Raw genomic sequence first — 17,739 nt, forward strand, 5'->3', positions numbered from 1 at the left:
TTTTTAACTATATCACAGCCTGTAATTAATTCTGTTAAATTAATATAAAATTGATGGACATTATAGCATTTCTATATTATAACAAATCATCATCACTGGAAACATTATTAATTATTTATATTATATATATATATATCAGAATTATTAAATTCGTTTCATTTAAGAATAATTTGTTTTACCAGGGTGTCTAACAAGGATTGAGAAAAAAATTCCCTGACTTTTCCATGACTCCTCCCATTTATTAAAAATAAATTAATTTCTAATAGTAGTAACAAATGGTAATAAAAACCATTCAAGTTTTTTTAGATTAAAAAATTTTTAAATTCACAAAAAATTTTAATTTTTGTAGAAATTTACAGAAATTTCCCTGACATTTCCCTGACCAACAAAATTCCCTAACGTTTCCCTGACTTTCCTTGACCGTTAGACACCATGTTTACAAATAATTTTTTTTTAAAAATAATTTCATAAGGAATCATTTTTTTTCTCAAAAAAAAAAAAAAAAAAAAAAAAAAAATTAATTATATATAATATCATTTAGTAGGAAAAAGTTTTCTATAAAATAAAGTTTCGTGAGAAAACTTTGAGAAGATGTACAAAATCGATATTCACTGACAATACAATATTATACTTTCTATTTTTTTTTTGTATTAAAAAGATTGATCCTATCTAATGCCTTCTAGTCATATTTATTTATATATAAATAATTATTGTTTTGGCGCTATTTTAGAAGACTGCAAAAATTTGTCCAAATTATGTTTCACATATTTATACGCAAGAAGATCTAAGTACTCTTCATTTTTTGATTTTGGTCAATCTCTTTTAATGCAACAGTTTGTTGTTAACATATGTATGCTCATTTTACAAAATAGTGTTAACAAATTGATTATAGGAAAATTACAAACGAATCACGACAAAATATTTCACAATATTTTTTATTATTAATTTGCTTGCAATTAAAATAATAATAATAATAATAATAATAACACCCGCTTTCTCGTGCACGACATAAATATCTTTGGAGATTTTTATCCCATTATTGTAAATTGTTCAATAATATGATTTTGAAAATAAACGGAAAAAAGTGTTTTTTTGTGTTTTTTAACAAGGGTTTTAAAATTTCAATACTACGTGTCTGTGACTTATTTCTCATCAATATTATAAATTTACATTTTGTAGATTTACAAAAAATGTAATATAGCAGTTGAATCACTGGAGATGCATTATTAACATTTCTTAAAAATAAAAATTAAATTTTGCAAAAATATTATCGTACAAAATTTAGAATTATAATGAATTAAATTAAGTTATTTTGTACAAAAGAATGTGAATCTTGAAAATTCTTCTATTTGATATTATTATTATTATTGTGAAGTCAATAAATTTCTAATTATCACATTCGATGTGATAGAAAATATATTAAATAAATACATTTGAGAAAGCTAATTATTCGACTTGAAATATAATTGAATTTCTAAATTAAGGAAAAATATAGATTATTATAAATTTATCTAATCTTAGCGATTAATCACTCGAAGTTACTATAATATAATTATATTTCTAATTTAAATCAGAGTTTTTTAAGTCATGATTCTCGATTCTTATTCACTACTAAAACAAAACAAAAAAATAATAATAATAATATAAGAATTACAAATAAAAAATTAAGAAATTCGTATTTTATAATAAAAATAACGAAATATCTATTTCTTTTGAATATTTTCAACATACAATTGCATTTTTTGTAATTCCTATAACAAAGTACACGTAATATTATTGTGTAAATGACAATAAAACAATATATTATACGCAATTTTAAAACCTTACTTTTTAAAGTAAACCTGGCAGTAATAACGAGTAGTATTCAAATTTTTTTTAATATATATATATATATAATTATAATAATAATCATAAAAATAATAAGAGCAAAATAACCGTTATGAAGCTTTACATTTGAAAAGGAAAATTCAATTCTCTAATTTGGTCTATTTTCACTTTTAATATTATTTCGAATTAATCTGTGATTATTTCTGTTAAAATATCGTAGAAATCGAAAAGATTTTAAAGAATAGAATTCTAATTTCATGCGCGATTAAAAATTTTCTTTTTCAATTTTCGTTTATTTTTAATTTTTTGCCTCTTATATTTAAAATAATTTTTATTGTACTCTGAAATGTTATTTTTTCTCAAAAAGTTGCAAAAAACGAGAAGTTATTTTTCACAAAAAGTTGTACATCAAATTTATTGACATACAATATTTTAGTTTTGAAATTGTAAACACATTTTCCAAATAAAATTTTTTTTTTTTCTAAACAAGAAACTTCATAATTTTCAAAAAATTATTACTATAAAAGTTTGAAACTATTCTCATTAAAAAAAAACTCTCAAAATTGATCAGTATTTTTATATGTTTTTAAAGAAAAATTTTCTGAACAATGATATCACAATATATTTTTTATAACATTGTATTCTTTGTTTGATATCATTGCAAAAAAAAATGTATTTTAAGAATTTAAATAAAATTATTTTAATTTACTGAGTTTAATTATAATGTTAATTAAATGTATTTTTAAACAATAAATTCTCAGCGCAGTGTTTGAGAAATATTTCTCTTATTTATTAAAATATCATTTTAATAAATATTTTCTGAATGTGTGTGAATAGTTTCAAAAACAAAATTTATCAGTGTTGAACTTTTACAAACTTTCATTTTACTTTACTGTAAAATTCCTCAAAATACTAATATAATATATGAAAAAAAAGGTTCTTTAAAATCTTTTCAATTTTCGCAAGCGAATTTAATTTGCTTTTTAACGCATTTTTGCAAGCAATAAGAAAATCAAACATGCAAACGTGAAATCAATCGATATTTGCATAATTCAGTATATTATATTCAGTTAACGATATTAAAAATAAAAAAAGCATTTCAATGCAAAATCTAACATTATTTCAATAATACTCAAATGTAGTCAAATTTCAATGTTCTACCACTAGAAAGAATAACTAAAAAAAAAAATTTTTAATTTTTCCCATTTTTTGTTCTTGTTTTTACAAGTTTTTTTTACAATTTTTTTACTTTATTAAAAAATGAATGAAACCGTTGTTTTCCTGACTAAAAAACCAATATAAAAAGACTGTATAAAATTTGTTTTACGTAAAATATAAACCTTTTTACACAAGTTTCAAGTTGGGGGTATATAGTATATACAGCAGTTACCCCTTAGAGGATGAGTAAATTCAGTTACTCCTTCTAGGGCTAATAGAGAAAAATAAAGATGAAGATTGCTAATGAAATTATTAATGTGTAATCTGAGATTTTGTATTGAACATATAATAAAAGAATTTTATTTTTAACTTAAATTAAAAAACCTATTTTTTTTTAAATTTACTTATTATGATGCAAATTGAATTATTTTTTCTAATTTAAAATTAATATTTGAATTTACAAAAAATTAAAAATAAATTTTAATTCTGAAATTAATTTACAAGATTTATAAATTATACTTGGAAAAACGTGATAAACTAATAAAAATTTATTTTCTCTACTTTGAAATATTAATAATATAATTATGTTCAATTTATAATTCAACTCATGTTGAAAATAAACAATTTTTTTATTTGCTTAAAATGAAATAGAGAAAACATTATGTCGACTAAAAATTCAATTACTCTAAATAAAAATTAATTTGCAATTCAATTATTTTTTACATTTATCTTTTTTTAAAATACAATATTTAATTTTTTCTTACTTAAAATGATTAATTATATACAAAAAAAAATTGAATTAAAAATAAAATTTTTAATTTTTTAAAATCATTGAATTTTTGTTGACAATATGTTAATATTAATTAAAAAAAAAAAATTTAAGAAACTTATTTAATTAGTAAAAAAAATTATTTTAATCTTTTTAACAATGTAGTTTTTAATTTAAAAGATTAACATAAATATAAAGTCTATATTCAATGTATTAATTGTTTTAATTTTTGCTGAAAATAAATTTTTTTTACTATTTTGTTCAAAACAAAATTTTAAGAATGTTTCATCTCCAAGTTTTACTATTAAATAGATTATGCAATGAGATAAAAAAAATAATAATTATAATAATAATAAATAAACCAAATATAATTTGAGATTCTTCCTTTTCGCAAGGAATGCCACATAATCAAACGCGCGCGTGTTCACTTTGACGCAATACAATCTTTAACATTATTATTAAACAATGTTAGTGATCAAATATATTATATAGCTTTTTATACAGTACATCATAATACACACATCCATTCAACGTGAAATGGGTGGTCACGACGCGAAAAATTGTTGCAAACGTTGCACTGTCCTTCGATCCAATGCGCAAAGATCAAAGTCAAATGTTTTCTTTGTAACTTCATACTGGCCTGTTTCTGCAATAACCTCGACAAGTCTCTGCAATTCCTGATTGTCCTCGATCGTCATAATTTTATGTTGTAGATCTTTTAATTGTGATACATATTCCTGTGAAAATGAGGAAGTATCAGCTGTTTCTGGTTCAACTAGTGTGCTATTTGTTGAATCGGGCGCAACTTGTTCTGCTTCGCCTTCACTTCCTTTGCCTGTTGTTGCTGTCGTTTGTTTTCTTGAGGCACCTTCTTCTTTAATTTTTTGATGATGAACATTTTCCATATCAACAGCAATTGGTGATTGACTCGATGACACTGGCTCGACGAGTGGTGAAGCAGATTGATCTCTCTCTTTTTTAATTGCTCGTTCATCATCACCTTTACTGTCGCTTCTTCGTTTTCGTTTTTTTGTCTCCTTTTCTTCGCGATTGCCCTTTGAGGATTTTTCACGTTTTGTTCGATCGCTACGATTTTTCTTATCACTAACAGGTGGTGGGGACATTATTGGTTTTGATTCATTAGAAACGGTTGCTGCTGCCGTTGCTATTAATGCGGGTGGTTCTTTTTTGATTGTTGTAATGGGTTTTGGTTCTGTTATTATGGGTTCATCGTCTAGAGAAGGAGCAGAATCACTGCTATCTCTATCGGGCATTTCTGCCAAGAGAGTTGAAAGTGGATTCGTTGTCACTGGTGTTACTCGTGGAATGGAAACATTATTATTGGGTTTTTCACTTGAACTTCTATTTTTGTCGCGTTTCTCTTTTTTATCTCTTTCTTTGCTACCATCACGTTTATCTTTTTTCTCACGTTTTTTGTGCTTACTTTTGTGTTTCTCTTTAGAGTCCTTGGAATCTTTTGATTTTTCAATTTTTTCTGTTTTTTCCATTTTTTCCAATTTTGGTGGTTTTTCTTCTTTAGATAATTTTTCCATTTCTTTTATAGGTTTCGGTGATTTTCTTCCATCTTTCGATTGTTTGAATTCTTGTGTTATTTTTTCCTTTTCAATTTTTTCGGGTTTCTCTGATTTATCAATGACTTTTTTCTCAATATTTTTCGTATCTTTTGAATCTTTACTCTTGTCGCGTTCTCTGTCCTTGTGCTTATCTTTCTTCTCCTTCTCTTTTTCCTCTTTGTGTTTCTTTTTATCTTTCTTTTTCTCGGTTCGAGAATCATCTGATGTATTTTTAGAACTTTCTTTAACTTTTTCTTTTTCCTTCTCTTTGTCCTTTTCTTGAGTGATTTTCTTCGATTCCTTGTCACGTGGTTTTGGAGAAGGTGGCCGTTTCGATGGCTGTGATGGTGGAGGAGTCGATGGCTTTTTTATCGGCGAGGGTGAAGCCGGTCTCTTAGTTCCTGGACTACTTGTGTGACTACTTTTATTTGTTGGACTTTGAGATTTCTTTAATTTTTCTTTATTCTTCTCTTTCTCCTTCGATGAATCTTTATCCTTCTTTTCTTTTCTCTCCTCGGAATTTTTCTCCTTCTTTCCATCCTTGTGCGGACTATGCTTTGCCTTTGAACTTTTGTCACTTTTCTCGATTTTTTCCGAGGACGAGAGTTTTATACTGCTAGTTTTATCCGATGATGATGATGAAGATGATGATGATGTTGACGACGAAGGCTTTTTCGTGTCAGGGGAAACTTTGGTCCCCGCAGTCTTTATTGGAGGTCCAAATAAATCAGCAAAAGCATTTGATCCCTTTGGCTCTGACATTCTATACTTCTTCCCCTCGGTCCCACTTAATTTAGGTTTACCTACCATTAGAGGAGTAACTTTACTTTTTTCGGGTGTTCCTTCTGAATTAGTTACCATGACCTTAAAATAAATAATAATTGTTGAATAAGAAAATATAAATTTAATATTAATCTTTAATTTATGTTATATAATTTGATAAAAAAAAGAACAGGAAACTTACGGCTCCACCTTTAAGAAGTTTTTTTCTAAACTCATCATTAGGATTAGGAAAATTTTCGCTATGTAACACGACTTTATTTATCGCTGGACCACTGGGTTGAAGATTCAAGTCGTAAGAAAAATGGAATCTCTTTGGTTCATCCTTGTTTTTCAGATAAACAACAATTGGAATTTCGAATCCGGCATAACCCGATTCTTTCACTACATATGGAGGCTCCTTTACGACCCTTTTTGGTTTAGGAAATGTCTCGTGAAGGTGAAAAACAACTGAAAAGAAAATTGTAAAATTAATAAAAATATATATCACAATCAAGAATGTACCTTAAAAAAAAGCACACTCCTGCTGACGATGAGTTTATATATTTATAAAATAACAGAATATTTTTTTTACACAAAGAAAATTTGTAAACGAATACAAAATTGTACAATTAATTTTGTCGCTTTATTGTAAATCACTTAAAAGAAAATTTATTAGAAGAAAAGTAGCGTTTATTTTACATTCTTAAAATATTTATTCACTTGATAACAATTCGATTCTATTATTGACACACACACACATACACACACAATCAGTTGATTAGAAGAAAATAAAATAAGTAAAACATTATTTTAAATATAATGTTTCTTTTGTAACAATAAAATTAATTTTTTTCTGTTTTTAAGTTTCTTATCTAAAAAAAATACAAATTAATTTAAAAAAAGAAACGTAAAATGTGCAAAAATTCAAATTATATTAATTTAAATTTTATTTTGTGTCACATCATAAAGTGAAATACAATTTTGTGCTAATCACACTTATTGCAAAAATTGATTAAAAAAAAAAACTAATAAATGCGTGAAAAGTGAATGTGAAAAACGTATGACTTAAATCTGATAATATAAATTACAAAATAAAAAAAAAATTTAAATAAAAATTCAATCTGATAGATGATAAAATATAAAAATTAACGTATCTAAAAAAATTTAGTTTTTTATAGCCTCTGAAACTTTAGGCAAGTTAAATGATAGAAAAAAAAGAAGGAAGAGTAGAGTGAAACTATATTTATCTCTCGATCCAGGGGGTGGCAATTATTTCCATTTTGACCCACATTTGCATTTGAATTTTTTAATCGAAAAAGGAAAATTATTTTCTAAAAAAAAAAAAGAATTGAATTTCATAAAATTTTGTTGATAACAAAATGTTACTAAACCATAAAATTTAAAAATCAATATATAAATTTGCAAAAAAAGAAAGTAATAATCGTAATAAATAATACATACAGTATTATCAGATTTAAGTTACATTTGCACGCGTATTTTCTCCAAAATATTGTTGTTTAATCTTTTAATTACAAACATAAATACCTTTTAATTATTATTTATGAAGTGTTGAACGAAGTTATTAGTAGTTTTTCAATGTTACTTTTTGTGTTGTTTCAACTACTGCAAACGGGTTCTAGGAGTTACTTAAAATTAATTTTGTACTTTAAAATGTTGACACAAAAGTTACTAAAAAATTGACTAAACTTTATTTACGTTTGAATTCGGAAACAAATAAATAATTATGAAATCATAAAAAGTAATGTGTCGTCACTACATAAGTCTTTGAAAATAAATTTTATTTTTTAATTTTTAAAATCGATTTTTCTGAAATAAACAACACAATGTTAGGCATAAAACTTGATAAATGCATACAAAAATTTTAAAAGCAGTTTAAACAAATATTCTAAATTGATTTAATGAAATCAAACTATATCATATTTTTCAATAGTATAATATGACTAACATTTTTTGCTATAAATAAATAAATAAACAAAAACATAAAATTCTATAAACATAAATTTGTTTTTAAATCAATAAAATAAATATTTCATATATACATTTAAATTGTAATTCAAAAAACTGTAAAAAAAAAATAAAAAATAAAGCAAATCTTTACTCTCTTATTATCATAAATTAAAAAGTTTAAGAAACTAACGTTAATAAAATGATAAAATATTTACTTAATTCACATAAATTAAATATTAACCCATATGTTTCCGAAATCAATGATTAAAATAGAAAAAAAGAACAAATTAATGTAAAGATAGAATTTCACAATTATTTCCTATTTGATTGTTACAGTGTATTGAAATAAAACGTGGCACTAAAATATAAACGAATATTAGATAATTAATGTTTTAATTGCTCAATGAAAATTTCAATTATTTGGTAAAAATATATTAACCTAAATATTTTCTTTATTTAATGGAAAATATTTAAATTGACAGATAAATAAATTAATAATAAAATACATTGTTACCATATAAAAATAGAAAGATAAATAAACAAACAATAATTAAAACTGTACCTCTTTCAATGTATTGATGAATTTCAGCATTGTCAACCCCTCGTATAAAAACTTGCCAATCGTGCGTATAACCTTCTGGAGTCCTTTGGGCACGTAATTCTGATGTATGGCCACACTCGAGAGTTATACGAATTGCCATTCTCCCTCAAAATAGTGAATTAATTATATACTTAAAAATCAAATCAACAATCGTGAACTCGTTTTTGAAAAGTTTCTTTCCATATCACAAATAAAGCACAAAATATTCATCTACATAAATCACTCAACTGTCAAATTCAACAATTAAAACATGAATTTTTTATACAAACAATATTTATATCCATTAATCTTGTTAATGAGAAAAATAAAAACAACACTGCACTTCATTTAAAGTACAAACAAGCTGACATAATGCGCTCTTTTGATTCTATTAAGTGTCGTTGAGTTGTGAGTACATTTTCTTTTTGACACGAATCCTGTATGAAAATTGTGTTTAGCAAATTAATTGATAATGTATTTTCACGAAACGCGTTCATTAGAAGATTTCAAAAGAGCGAGACTAGCACGAGTTGCGTAATATTTTGTTTCAAATCGACCAAGAATGTCAACAAGTAAACTTTTATCAGCAAGAATCAGCCGCCATCGCACTGCTTCTTAAATTATGACTGATTGATAATGAACGATCGCAGCGCCACTGTAAACCTGATAGTAGTGGCGAATGTCAAAAGAAACGCATTTTATAACTGCGCAATCGCGAATCAAAATATCCATTTTTTTTATTGTTAATTTAAAGATAAAGAAAGTTAAAAATATTAATAAACAATTATTCGACAATTACTTTAAAGTATCTTAAAATATTAATATTGTGTCAAAAATAGAATATTTTGTTTACTTAATTTTTTAATATTTAAATAATTGTTTATCGTGATTTTATATAAAGTGCGCCATTTTCAACTAATTAGAATTATTCGTCATTTATGTCACGCTTGCGCAATTAAAAATTAATTAATTATAGACATAATTATTTATTTTTTGGCGCAATTGGTCGAGTTATTAATTTTCATTAGTTCAAAAAGAAAGAAAAAAAAATTAAAAGAAAACAGTGAAAGAATATTAAGAAGTTTAAAAATATTTTCAATTTGTAGAAATTTAAAACTGTGGAATAAAGAAATGTTTCTAGTAATTTAATTCAAATTAAAAAGTAATTCTATAAATTATTAAAACAATTATATAGCAATTAAATAATTTCATATGAACAATAATTATCTTGTCCTTAAAATAAGTATATGTAATAAATTATGAAAATTAAGTTGTTAAACGGTAGGAAAAAAAAGATTTAACTTTTGTCATTATTATCGAAATACGATTACATAAATGAGATGTTTATTTTTTTTAACTTACAGAAAATAAAAACAGATGAAATCAGAAAATTGTGTTACTGTAAAAAAAGCATTAGTTTTTTTTTTTTTTTTTTATACAATCATTTCAAGTTCCCTGGCATAATCTATTGCAAGTGTTGCCAAATCTGAACTTGGTATTGGTTCCTCAGATTTCTTTTCACTTGGAGTACTAAAATGAAAGTGTCCGTCTTTCGATAATTTCCAATTTTTCTTAGTCGCAAATGCCATTGTATCTTTTTCTGCATTTAAATTTAACATTCTCGATGCATCTTTCACGGATATTTTATCATATGCACTTTCCATACAGGCTCCAATTTCATCACGTACAGTATTGAGAAGAATATCCATGAAAAAATTATATGAAGTCGCCGGTACATTTCCTTTTGCTAAGAAAATTTTATTATACGAACCTTCCATTAAACATTGCTCTAAACTCAATGGATGTCTAATATAGACATTCGATTGAATTTGGTCAGAGGGCAAAAGTTCTAATTCTGTGTGAAATTCAGCTACTCGATTTTGCGACAATAAAAATAAGAGATTTAAACCAAGCAATTGATATTTATAAGCAGATTCGGATAATCTTGATTTGTAATCGAAATAATAACATTTTAATTGAGCCATGTAACGCTCGAACGATGGAATATCTTCCATTGCTATACTCCATTGTACTCCAATTTCAAGAATGTCACCTGTAAAAAAAACTCCTTCAATTAATTATTATATTTAAAACTTCATTTTTTATTTATTTTTTTTTTTTTTGAATTTAATTGTAATTTTAAAAATGATTTCTTAAACAAATTTGAAGATAATAAGTTGTTTATGTTTTCATGATTAATGTTTTGTATACAAAATTAAATGTAACAAAAAAATAAAACTTAATCCTAGAAATATAAATTTAAAAAAAATACTAACGTGCAATAAGTAATTCTTTTTGTGACGCATTATTATTTGAAGTAGGTAGAAATGTTAAATGAGTTAATCCGACCTGAAACAAAAATATCTTATAAAATACCTAAACCTCGTAAGACAATGACGATCATTTTTTAAAATGAAATTTACATTAAAAAATATTTTCAATTTGTTTTATATCAAAATTTAAACAATAAATTCACAATTTTTTAAATTCTAAATATAAAAATTATTGTCTACTGAAAGAAAATGCCTTTAATGGAACATGACAATTCATTTTGACAGTCTAAAAAGTAAGGTTAGTTTGACATAAAATAATATTTGTAGTGAAAAATAACATTATATATAGAATGACATACCTTTAATTGATTAAGTAATTCTCCGCATTTTTTTAAATTACACGGAGTTTTCGTCCATTCTTGTTTTAAATTTTGATATAAAGAACTTACATCTTTTAATGCCGCCATGTTTAATATTTCTGTCTCTTTTTTTGGTATACTTCCCATTCTTCTACTAGATCCAATGCTACCAATACAGGATAATTTTCTTAATTTCTTCATTTTCTTGAAAAAGAAAAAACCCTTATCGTTAACTGTATTTTTAAATTATTCATAAATATATAACAAACTGATTAAAAATTTTGTTTATAATTTTTTTCTTTAATCTGAAATTATTCACTATTGAATTTCATTTGTTTTTTTTCAATAATTTGGCAGCTTTGAAATCTTTTCCACCAATCAGATATTTTGAAGCTTTAGAAGAAGTAGACAGCGCCATCTGCTGTATATTATTTTATTCATTTTTTTTTTATTATTAATTAATTATTTTAAATAATATATTTAGTTTGATTATTTTGTTATACACGATCACAAATAATGTAAATTATAAATATTTTTCTAGTTTTGCAATTTTTTTATGAAGAATTACAGTAGCAAAATTTTTAAAAAATCTCTCCTTAACTTAACTTTTTCGTTCAATATTCAGATGTCACTCTAAGCAGTCGTAAAGGAAAAGAAAGTTTTGAGTAGATAAAGCAGATTGAGTAAAGAATAAACCATAGAACAAAGTAGATCTCATAGTCTCATACCGGCCTTCAATTTCCTCTTCCTGTAAACTGCTGTGTAAACGTTGCAATGGCGTCTGGTGTAAGTGTAGTCCACGCGACTTTTTCATCCATTAACATCGCCATCAAAATGCATCATTATCGATGTAGGACTGATGAGTGATTCTAATTGAACCATAGCACATTCAAAATGACTTCTATTTCTTTCAGACTCTATACACATACCCGGATAATTTCCGTGCCTACAAGGCCCTGATTGCTGCCCAATACTCTGGGGCCCAGGTCAAGATCGCTGATAATTTTGAATTTGGTGTGACTAACAAATCCAAGGATTTTTTGAAAAAATTCCCCCTTGGCAAGGTGATTTTTTTAAATTATTATTTATTCTATTCTTTTTTCTAATATATTATTTTTAACTTTATTTTTTCTTTATAAAGTTTTTCATAAAGTTGTAATTTTTCAAATAATTGACACATTACATATGTTACTGTTTAAAAGTTTCTAAATATTTATTGTTTTAATTTCACATTATTTAGTTGATATTATTTCATTGAATAGAATTTTATTCATAAAGATTGTTTAGTTTCGCGATAAAATTGCACTCAATTTCATGGCATACTTACGTCAGATTCGTGCTATATATGCAAAGTAAGATTTTTTTTTTAAATTACTCAAAAATATGACGGTTAATGTACATATTATTTAAAACGATCCTTTGAATTTTGACCGTTATAGGATATAATAATTGAAATTTTTAATAATTATATATCTATCGATTATATGTGTCTGCATGTATTTATTTATAGATTTCGAGGCTATTATGTTCTTTAACATTTTATATTTACTGTCTGGGGGAGTTTAAAATTTAAATGGATGATTATTAAAGTTATTAGTAAATATTTTCAATTTTACATTTTGTTACGTATCGAGTAATAAAAATACATAAATAAAATATCAATAAACAAACTTATAAAAAGTTTAATAAATTATTTAGTAAAGATAATATCTATCGAGTGATTTTGTCAAATTAAGATAAAATTGAATTTGTTTAGGTGCCAGCTTTCGAGACCAATGATGGAAAGTGTCTTACTGAAAGTAATGCTATTGCATTCTACGGTAAGTTATTATACTTTTTAAAAATTTATTTTCTTATTAAAATTTTGACATAAATTTTTTTTTTTTTATGTAACAGTTGCAAACGAGCAACTTAGAGGTAAGACGGATCTTGAACGAGCCGAGGTTATACAATGGTTTGGATTCGCTGATTCTGAAATTTTGCCAGCCAGTTGCGCGTGGGTATTTCCTTTGTTAGGAATTATGCAGTACAACAAGCAGGTATATTTAATTTTTTGTTAATTAAGCATTTACTTGGAATTTTTAACAGAAAATTTCATAATTTTTTTTTATGTACATGTATTACTAAATCTCCTCCAAAGGCGAACTATGGAAAATTACGTTTCATCGTTCGTAACGAACGGAGAAAAAATAATTGAGGCACGCATTCTTAATAAATATCTTAATTTTTTCTTATGGATATTATTTAATGCTTGCGTATAAATAATTATTGTTTAATTTAATTTTGTTTTGAAATTTATTGGAATTTTTGTTAATTTTATGTTTATGCAAATTATTCTTCTTTTTTTAGGCAGTGGATAATGCAAAAGAAGATGTGAAAAAAGCATTGACGGCTTTGAATACACATTTGCTTACGCGCACATATTTGGTTGGAGAACGTTTGACATTGGCTGACATTAGTGTAGCAATGACTCTCTTGAATCTTTATCAATACGTTTTAGAGCCAAGTCAACGCAAGCCTTATCAGAATGTTAATCGTTGGTTCCAAACTGTTATTTATCAACCAGAATCCATTGCCGTAATTGGTGCCTTTAAATTGGCTGATAAAGCTTTGGAATATGACCCCAAGAAATTCGCCGAAAGTCAAGGAAAGGTTAGTATAGATTTTTTTGAAAATATGTTGAATTATTTGTAAATCTATTTTAAAGACAATATTGTTAATTTGTAAAAATATGATTCTTAGACTGGCAAAAAAGAAAAGAAAGAGAAGGAGCCCAAGGAACCAAAACCCAAGAAGGAGAGTGAACCAGCTGAAGAACTTGACGCTGCTGATGCTGTATTGGCAGCTGAACCCAAGAGTTCTAATCCATTTGACGCCATGCCGAAAGGTACTTTTGACATGGAAGATTTTAAACGTTTCTATTCCAATGAGGATGAAGCAAAATCTATTCCTTATTTCTGGGAGAAATTCGATCCCGCAAATTATAGTATCTGGTTCGGTGAATACAAATACAACGATGAATTGACGAAGGTATATATTTTTTTGGTTTTTGAAAAATCTGTTTTAGTATTAAAATTTTAGATATTTTGTTTTTAATTTCTATTTACTATTTTCTGTAACACAATAATAATAATAATTGTCAATTTTCAGGTGTTTATGTCCTGTAACCTTATTAGTGGAATGTATCAACGTTTGGATAAAATGAGAAAGGCTGCTTTTGCTAGCGCATGCCTGTTTGGTACTGACAATGACAGTACTATCAGTGGAATTTGGGTTTGGCGTGGTCAGGATCTTGCTTTTTCGGTAAATTTCTATTTTATAAATTTCAAATTTCGTTGAAATAAAAAAAAAAAATATTCGTTCAGTTTTTTAATAATTAAATTTCTATTTTACAGCTGTGTCCAGACTGGCAAATTGATTATGAATCATACAGCTGGAGAAAATTGGATCCTTCCGCGAAAGAAACGAAGGATTTGGTAAAACAATATTTGAGCTGGTCAGGCACTGACAAACAAGGACGTAAATTTAATCAAGGAAAGGTTTTCAAATAAAAAAACAAAAAAAAGAAAAAAAAAACAGCTGTCTAATTTTAGACTTTTCATAAAAATAAGATCCGTATTTTGTTGAAAAAGAATATAGAAAGAAAAATTCAACTCTTAATACTGTAAAAACACAAATTTCGAAAACATAATGTCCATCTTACGGATCTTCCAACATACAGACAGACAGACACACACACACAAACATTTTATTCCTCATTAAATGTCCAACTCTATACATGTTGAATTCTCTATTTTGCTACGAGTTTGTCGAAGTCATGCGTAAAACTTAAGCTCGAAGTACTAATGTCCTCGTATCATTTATAACTATAATATAGAACGTCTTCTTTAATTATGATTATCTTTTTTTTCTCTTTTTTTTTTTTTTGTTCCTTTTCATATATCACAGTTCGTTCATTTTGTTAGACTGATCAAGTCAAAAAAACAGATCATTTCTTAGAAACAGACAATTATTACTGTGCAATGTGTTATTTATTGTTGAAAACTACAATTTTTGTTCTATTGAGATTTGGACGTTTTGTCGAGTGAGACACAATATTACGTTGATTTTATCGATCTGCGATTTTTGTATGTCAGTAGTGAGAAAAAAAAAAAAATTAAATATCGAAAAGTCTGAATGGCATTTACTCTATATTGCATTATTGCATTTTTTTATATCCATATATTAATTTTTATAATAAAATCTCAATTTTTGTTGCGTATAATATTTATATATATATATTTTTTTTTATTAAGTCAAATGAATAGTTAAAAAAAAATTCATATATAATTTAAAAATAAATGTTAAAACAAAAATCTATAAATTAGGTAATAAATTTTTAAAAGTAAATAAAGTACATCAAAATAAATATTGATTAGTTAAATTTAAGTAAGGTCAGTAATAATAATAATAATAGACAAATTTATCAATATAAAGATATAATTGGAAAGTAATTACAAATATTTCAATATACAAAAATTTAATATTGTGGAAAAATTAAAATCCCTTTTCTTCCAACCATCTGTTTACTTGTGAAACGTAATCACCTCGAAAGATAATAACACCAGCTAGTTCATTGATTCGCGATGAAACAACATTTACTAAGGATACTTTTCGTTTCTGAAGGTATTCTTTTAATTCTGATTCAAGCTGCCAAATATCTCCTTGAATTTTACGTACATACGTCAGTTTTTTCATTCCTCTTTTTGACATTACCATGTAAACTGGATGCATATAGTTCTTTGTGCGAGGTACAAAATAGGGCAAATTCGTGTCTGGTGCTAAAAAATCGTTAAAGAATAAATTAATTCTTTTGTTTAAATTCAGTTTCTTGAAATCAAATACATTTGTTTACTAAATGCATTAAAGTAAAATGTTTATTTGCTATCTAACTAATGATTATCGAATGTTTTGAAAAAAAAATATTTCTTAACAAATATTGAAATTTATTCATTTACTTTCAAATTAATTGTAAATTAATTGAATTATTTTTTTTATTTTATTATTCTGTATTTTCAAAGGTAAAAAAGAATGTACCATTTTGTGGTTTCCAACCACTTGCTGTAACGTCAATATTATTTGGAGGTACTGGAACAACTTTATAAGGAAGTAATCGTTCAACATATTTCCATTCATTTGGATCAGATGTAATTTCAAATTTCGTGTATTTTGAAGGGTCCTTGTATCTTTCTTCTGTTAAATAATAGCTCCATCTTTTTTGAGTCTGAAAAATTATACAAAAATAGAAATTTATTTGAAATTTTTTTTTTTTTTTTTTACATAAAATAAATATTTACAACAGAAATAACTTAATAATATCTAATTATTTTAGAACTTAATGAAAAAAATGATATAATTATTATTCAAAATAAATTACATTGTCAGAAAAAATTTAATTATTAAAAGATAAAAAAAATCAAAACAACAATTATCAAGCACACATTGATCAGATGTATAGGTTATGTTTGCCTGAAAGCTTGCAATTTTTTTTTTTTCAAAAAGCATTAAAAAAATATATACTACAATGGATAATTTTTTTTTCAAAACTAATTTCACAAATACTATGTCTACATAATTGTTATTCTACCTCGTGGACGTATTTTCTCAAGTGTCAATCAAGTGCTTTAGGGTTATATTGTCATTTTCAAGGGGATTTTTTTAAGTGCGCAAAAATAATAGAAATATCCTTAACATTCTACCACTTTGTTCACATGAATAATGTAAAATTGTGACATTTTGTGAAATCATTGGTAATAAAGTAATAAGGGTCAGTTCGTCAGGCCCTTCACTTTCGAAACTGAGAAAAAAAAAATAATAGAACAAATTTTCTAATGAAATTATAGAGAGTGAAATGTTAAGAAAAAGTAAAGACTACCTCGAGGATGACTGGTGAAACTATCCTTTGTGATTCAGTTTTACAACAGGCATAAAGAATTGAGGAAAGCTTCGAGCGTGTTAAAATTCGAAGGGAGGCCATTTTGACTTCGGTAAATAAGGGTCGGTGTCAGCCATTGGTGCGCACGGGCGCGTCTTCTTTCTCGCTCTGGGAGAGTTTTCCTCGTGTGTAACAACAATTTTCCCGCGACCTTGTGTTCCCTTCAGTTATTCAGGAACGTGTACAATAAACTTTTTCAGAAAATCGCCAAGCATTACGACAATATATTGGGAAATTTTTTTGTATAGAATAAGTCTGAGACAGTTAGCATGAATAGCGTGTAGGTTTGGGAATGTGCCGCGTTGTTGCCACCTTGCTCAGATTAAAATCAGTGTAAAGAAAAATTGTCCATGTTAAATTGTGTTCGTCCAAGTGCTTGGACAACGTGAGAAATTAAATTGTGCCTAAATTTCGATTGACATCGTACTACGGGGGATGAACTTTTGTATATTTTTCTAGTGAAAATTATCATAAATAGGCTATGGGACTTTAAAA

General features: G+C 26.0%; 4 protein-coding genes across 4 annotated transcripts; 1 reads left to right on the forward strand and 3 right to left on the reverse strand.

Moving 5' to 3' along the window:
* Nucleotides 1–3,871: 3,871 nt before the first annotated feature.
* Nucleotides 3,872–9,276, reverse strand: LOC127277964 (protein AF-9). Its single transcript, XM_051299431.1, has 3 exons — nucleotides 8,621–9,276; nucleotides 6,293–6,558; nucleotides 3,872–6,192 (listed from the first exon to the last, which is right to left on the reverse strand). The coding sequence occupies exons 1-3, from the start codon at nucleotides 8,757–8,759 to the stop codon at nucleotides 4,300–4,302; spliced, it is 2,298 nt and encodes a 765-aa protein (XP_051155388.1). The 5' UTR covers nucleotides 8,760–9,276; the 3' UTR covers nucleotides 3,872–4,299.
* Nucleotides 9,277–9,960: 684 nt separating this feature from the next.
* On the reverse strand, nucleotides 9,961–11,434 carry LOC127277966 (26S proteasome non-ATPase regulatory subunit 8). The gene is made up of 3 exons (XM_051299434.1): nucleotides 11,271–11,434; nucleotides 10,915–10,987; nucleotides 9,961–10,691 (listed from the first exon to the last, which is right to left on the reverse strand). Exons 1-3 carry the CDS (start codon nucleotides 11,415–11,417, stop codon nucleotides 10,072–10,074), a joined length of 840 nt encoding a protein of 279 aa, XP_051155391.1. The 5' UTR covers nucleotides 11,418–11,434; the 3' UTR covers nucleotides 9,961–10,071.
* Nucleotides 11,435–11,888: 454 nt separating this feature from the next.
* Nucleotides 11,889–15,461, forward strand: LOC127277965 (elongation factor 1-gamma). The gene is made up of 8 exons (XM_051299433.1): nucleotides 11,889–12,056; nucleotides 12,185–12,334; nucleotides 13,027–13,090; nucleotides 13,167–13,309; nucleotides 13,620–13,922; nucleotides 14,013–14,300; nucleotides 14,421–14,573; nucleotides 14,666–15,461. The coding sequence occupies exons 1-8, from the start codon at nucleotides 12,045–12,047 to the stop codon at nucleotides 14,819–14,821; spliced, it is 1,269 nt and encodes a 422-aa protein (XP_051155390.1). The 5' UTR covers nucleotides 11,889–12,044; the 3' UTR covers nucleotides 14,822–15,461.
* Nucleotides 15,462–15,731: 270 nt separating this feature from the next.
* LOC127277967 (probable 39S ribosomal protein L49, mitochondrial) lies at nucleotides 15,732–17,479 on the reverse strand. Its single transcript, XM_051299435.1, has 3 exons — nucleotides 17,185–17,479; nucleotides 16,347–16,533; nucleotides 15,732–16,090 (listed from the first exon to the last, which is right to left on the reverse strand). The coding sequence occupies exons 1-3, from the start codon at nucleotides 17,284–17,286 to the stop codon at nucleotides 15,807–15,809; spliced, it is 573 nt and encodes a 190-aa protein (XP_051155392.1). The 5' UTR covers nucleotides 17,287–17,479; the 3' UTR covers nucleotides 15,732–15,806.
* Nucleotides 17,480–17,739: the final 260 nt, after the last annotated feature.

The sequence above is a fragment of the Leptopilina boulardi genome, unplaced genomic scaffold, assembly GCF_019393585.1.
Source record: "Leptopilina boulardi isolate dan_hultmark-lab unplaced genomic scaffold, ZJU_Lbou_2.1 LbouV2_193, whole genome shotgun sequence".
Taxonomy (NCBI): Eukaryota; Metazoa; Arthropoda; class Insecta; order Hymenoptera; family Figitidae; genus Leptopilina; species Leptopilina boulardi.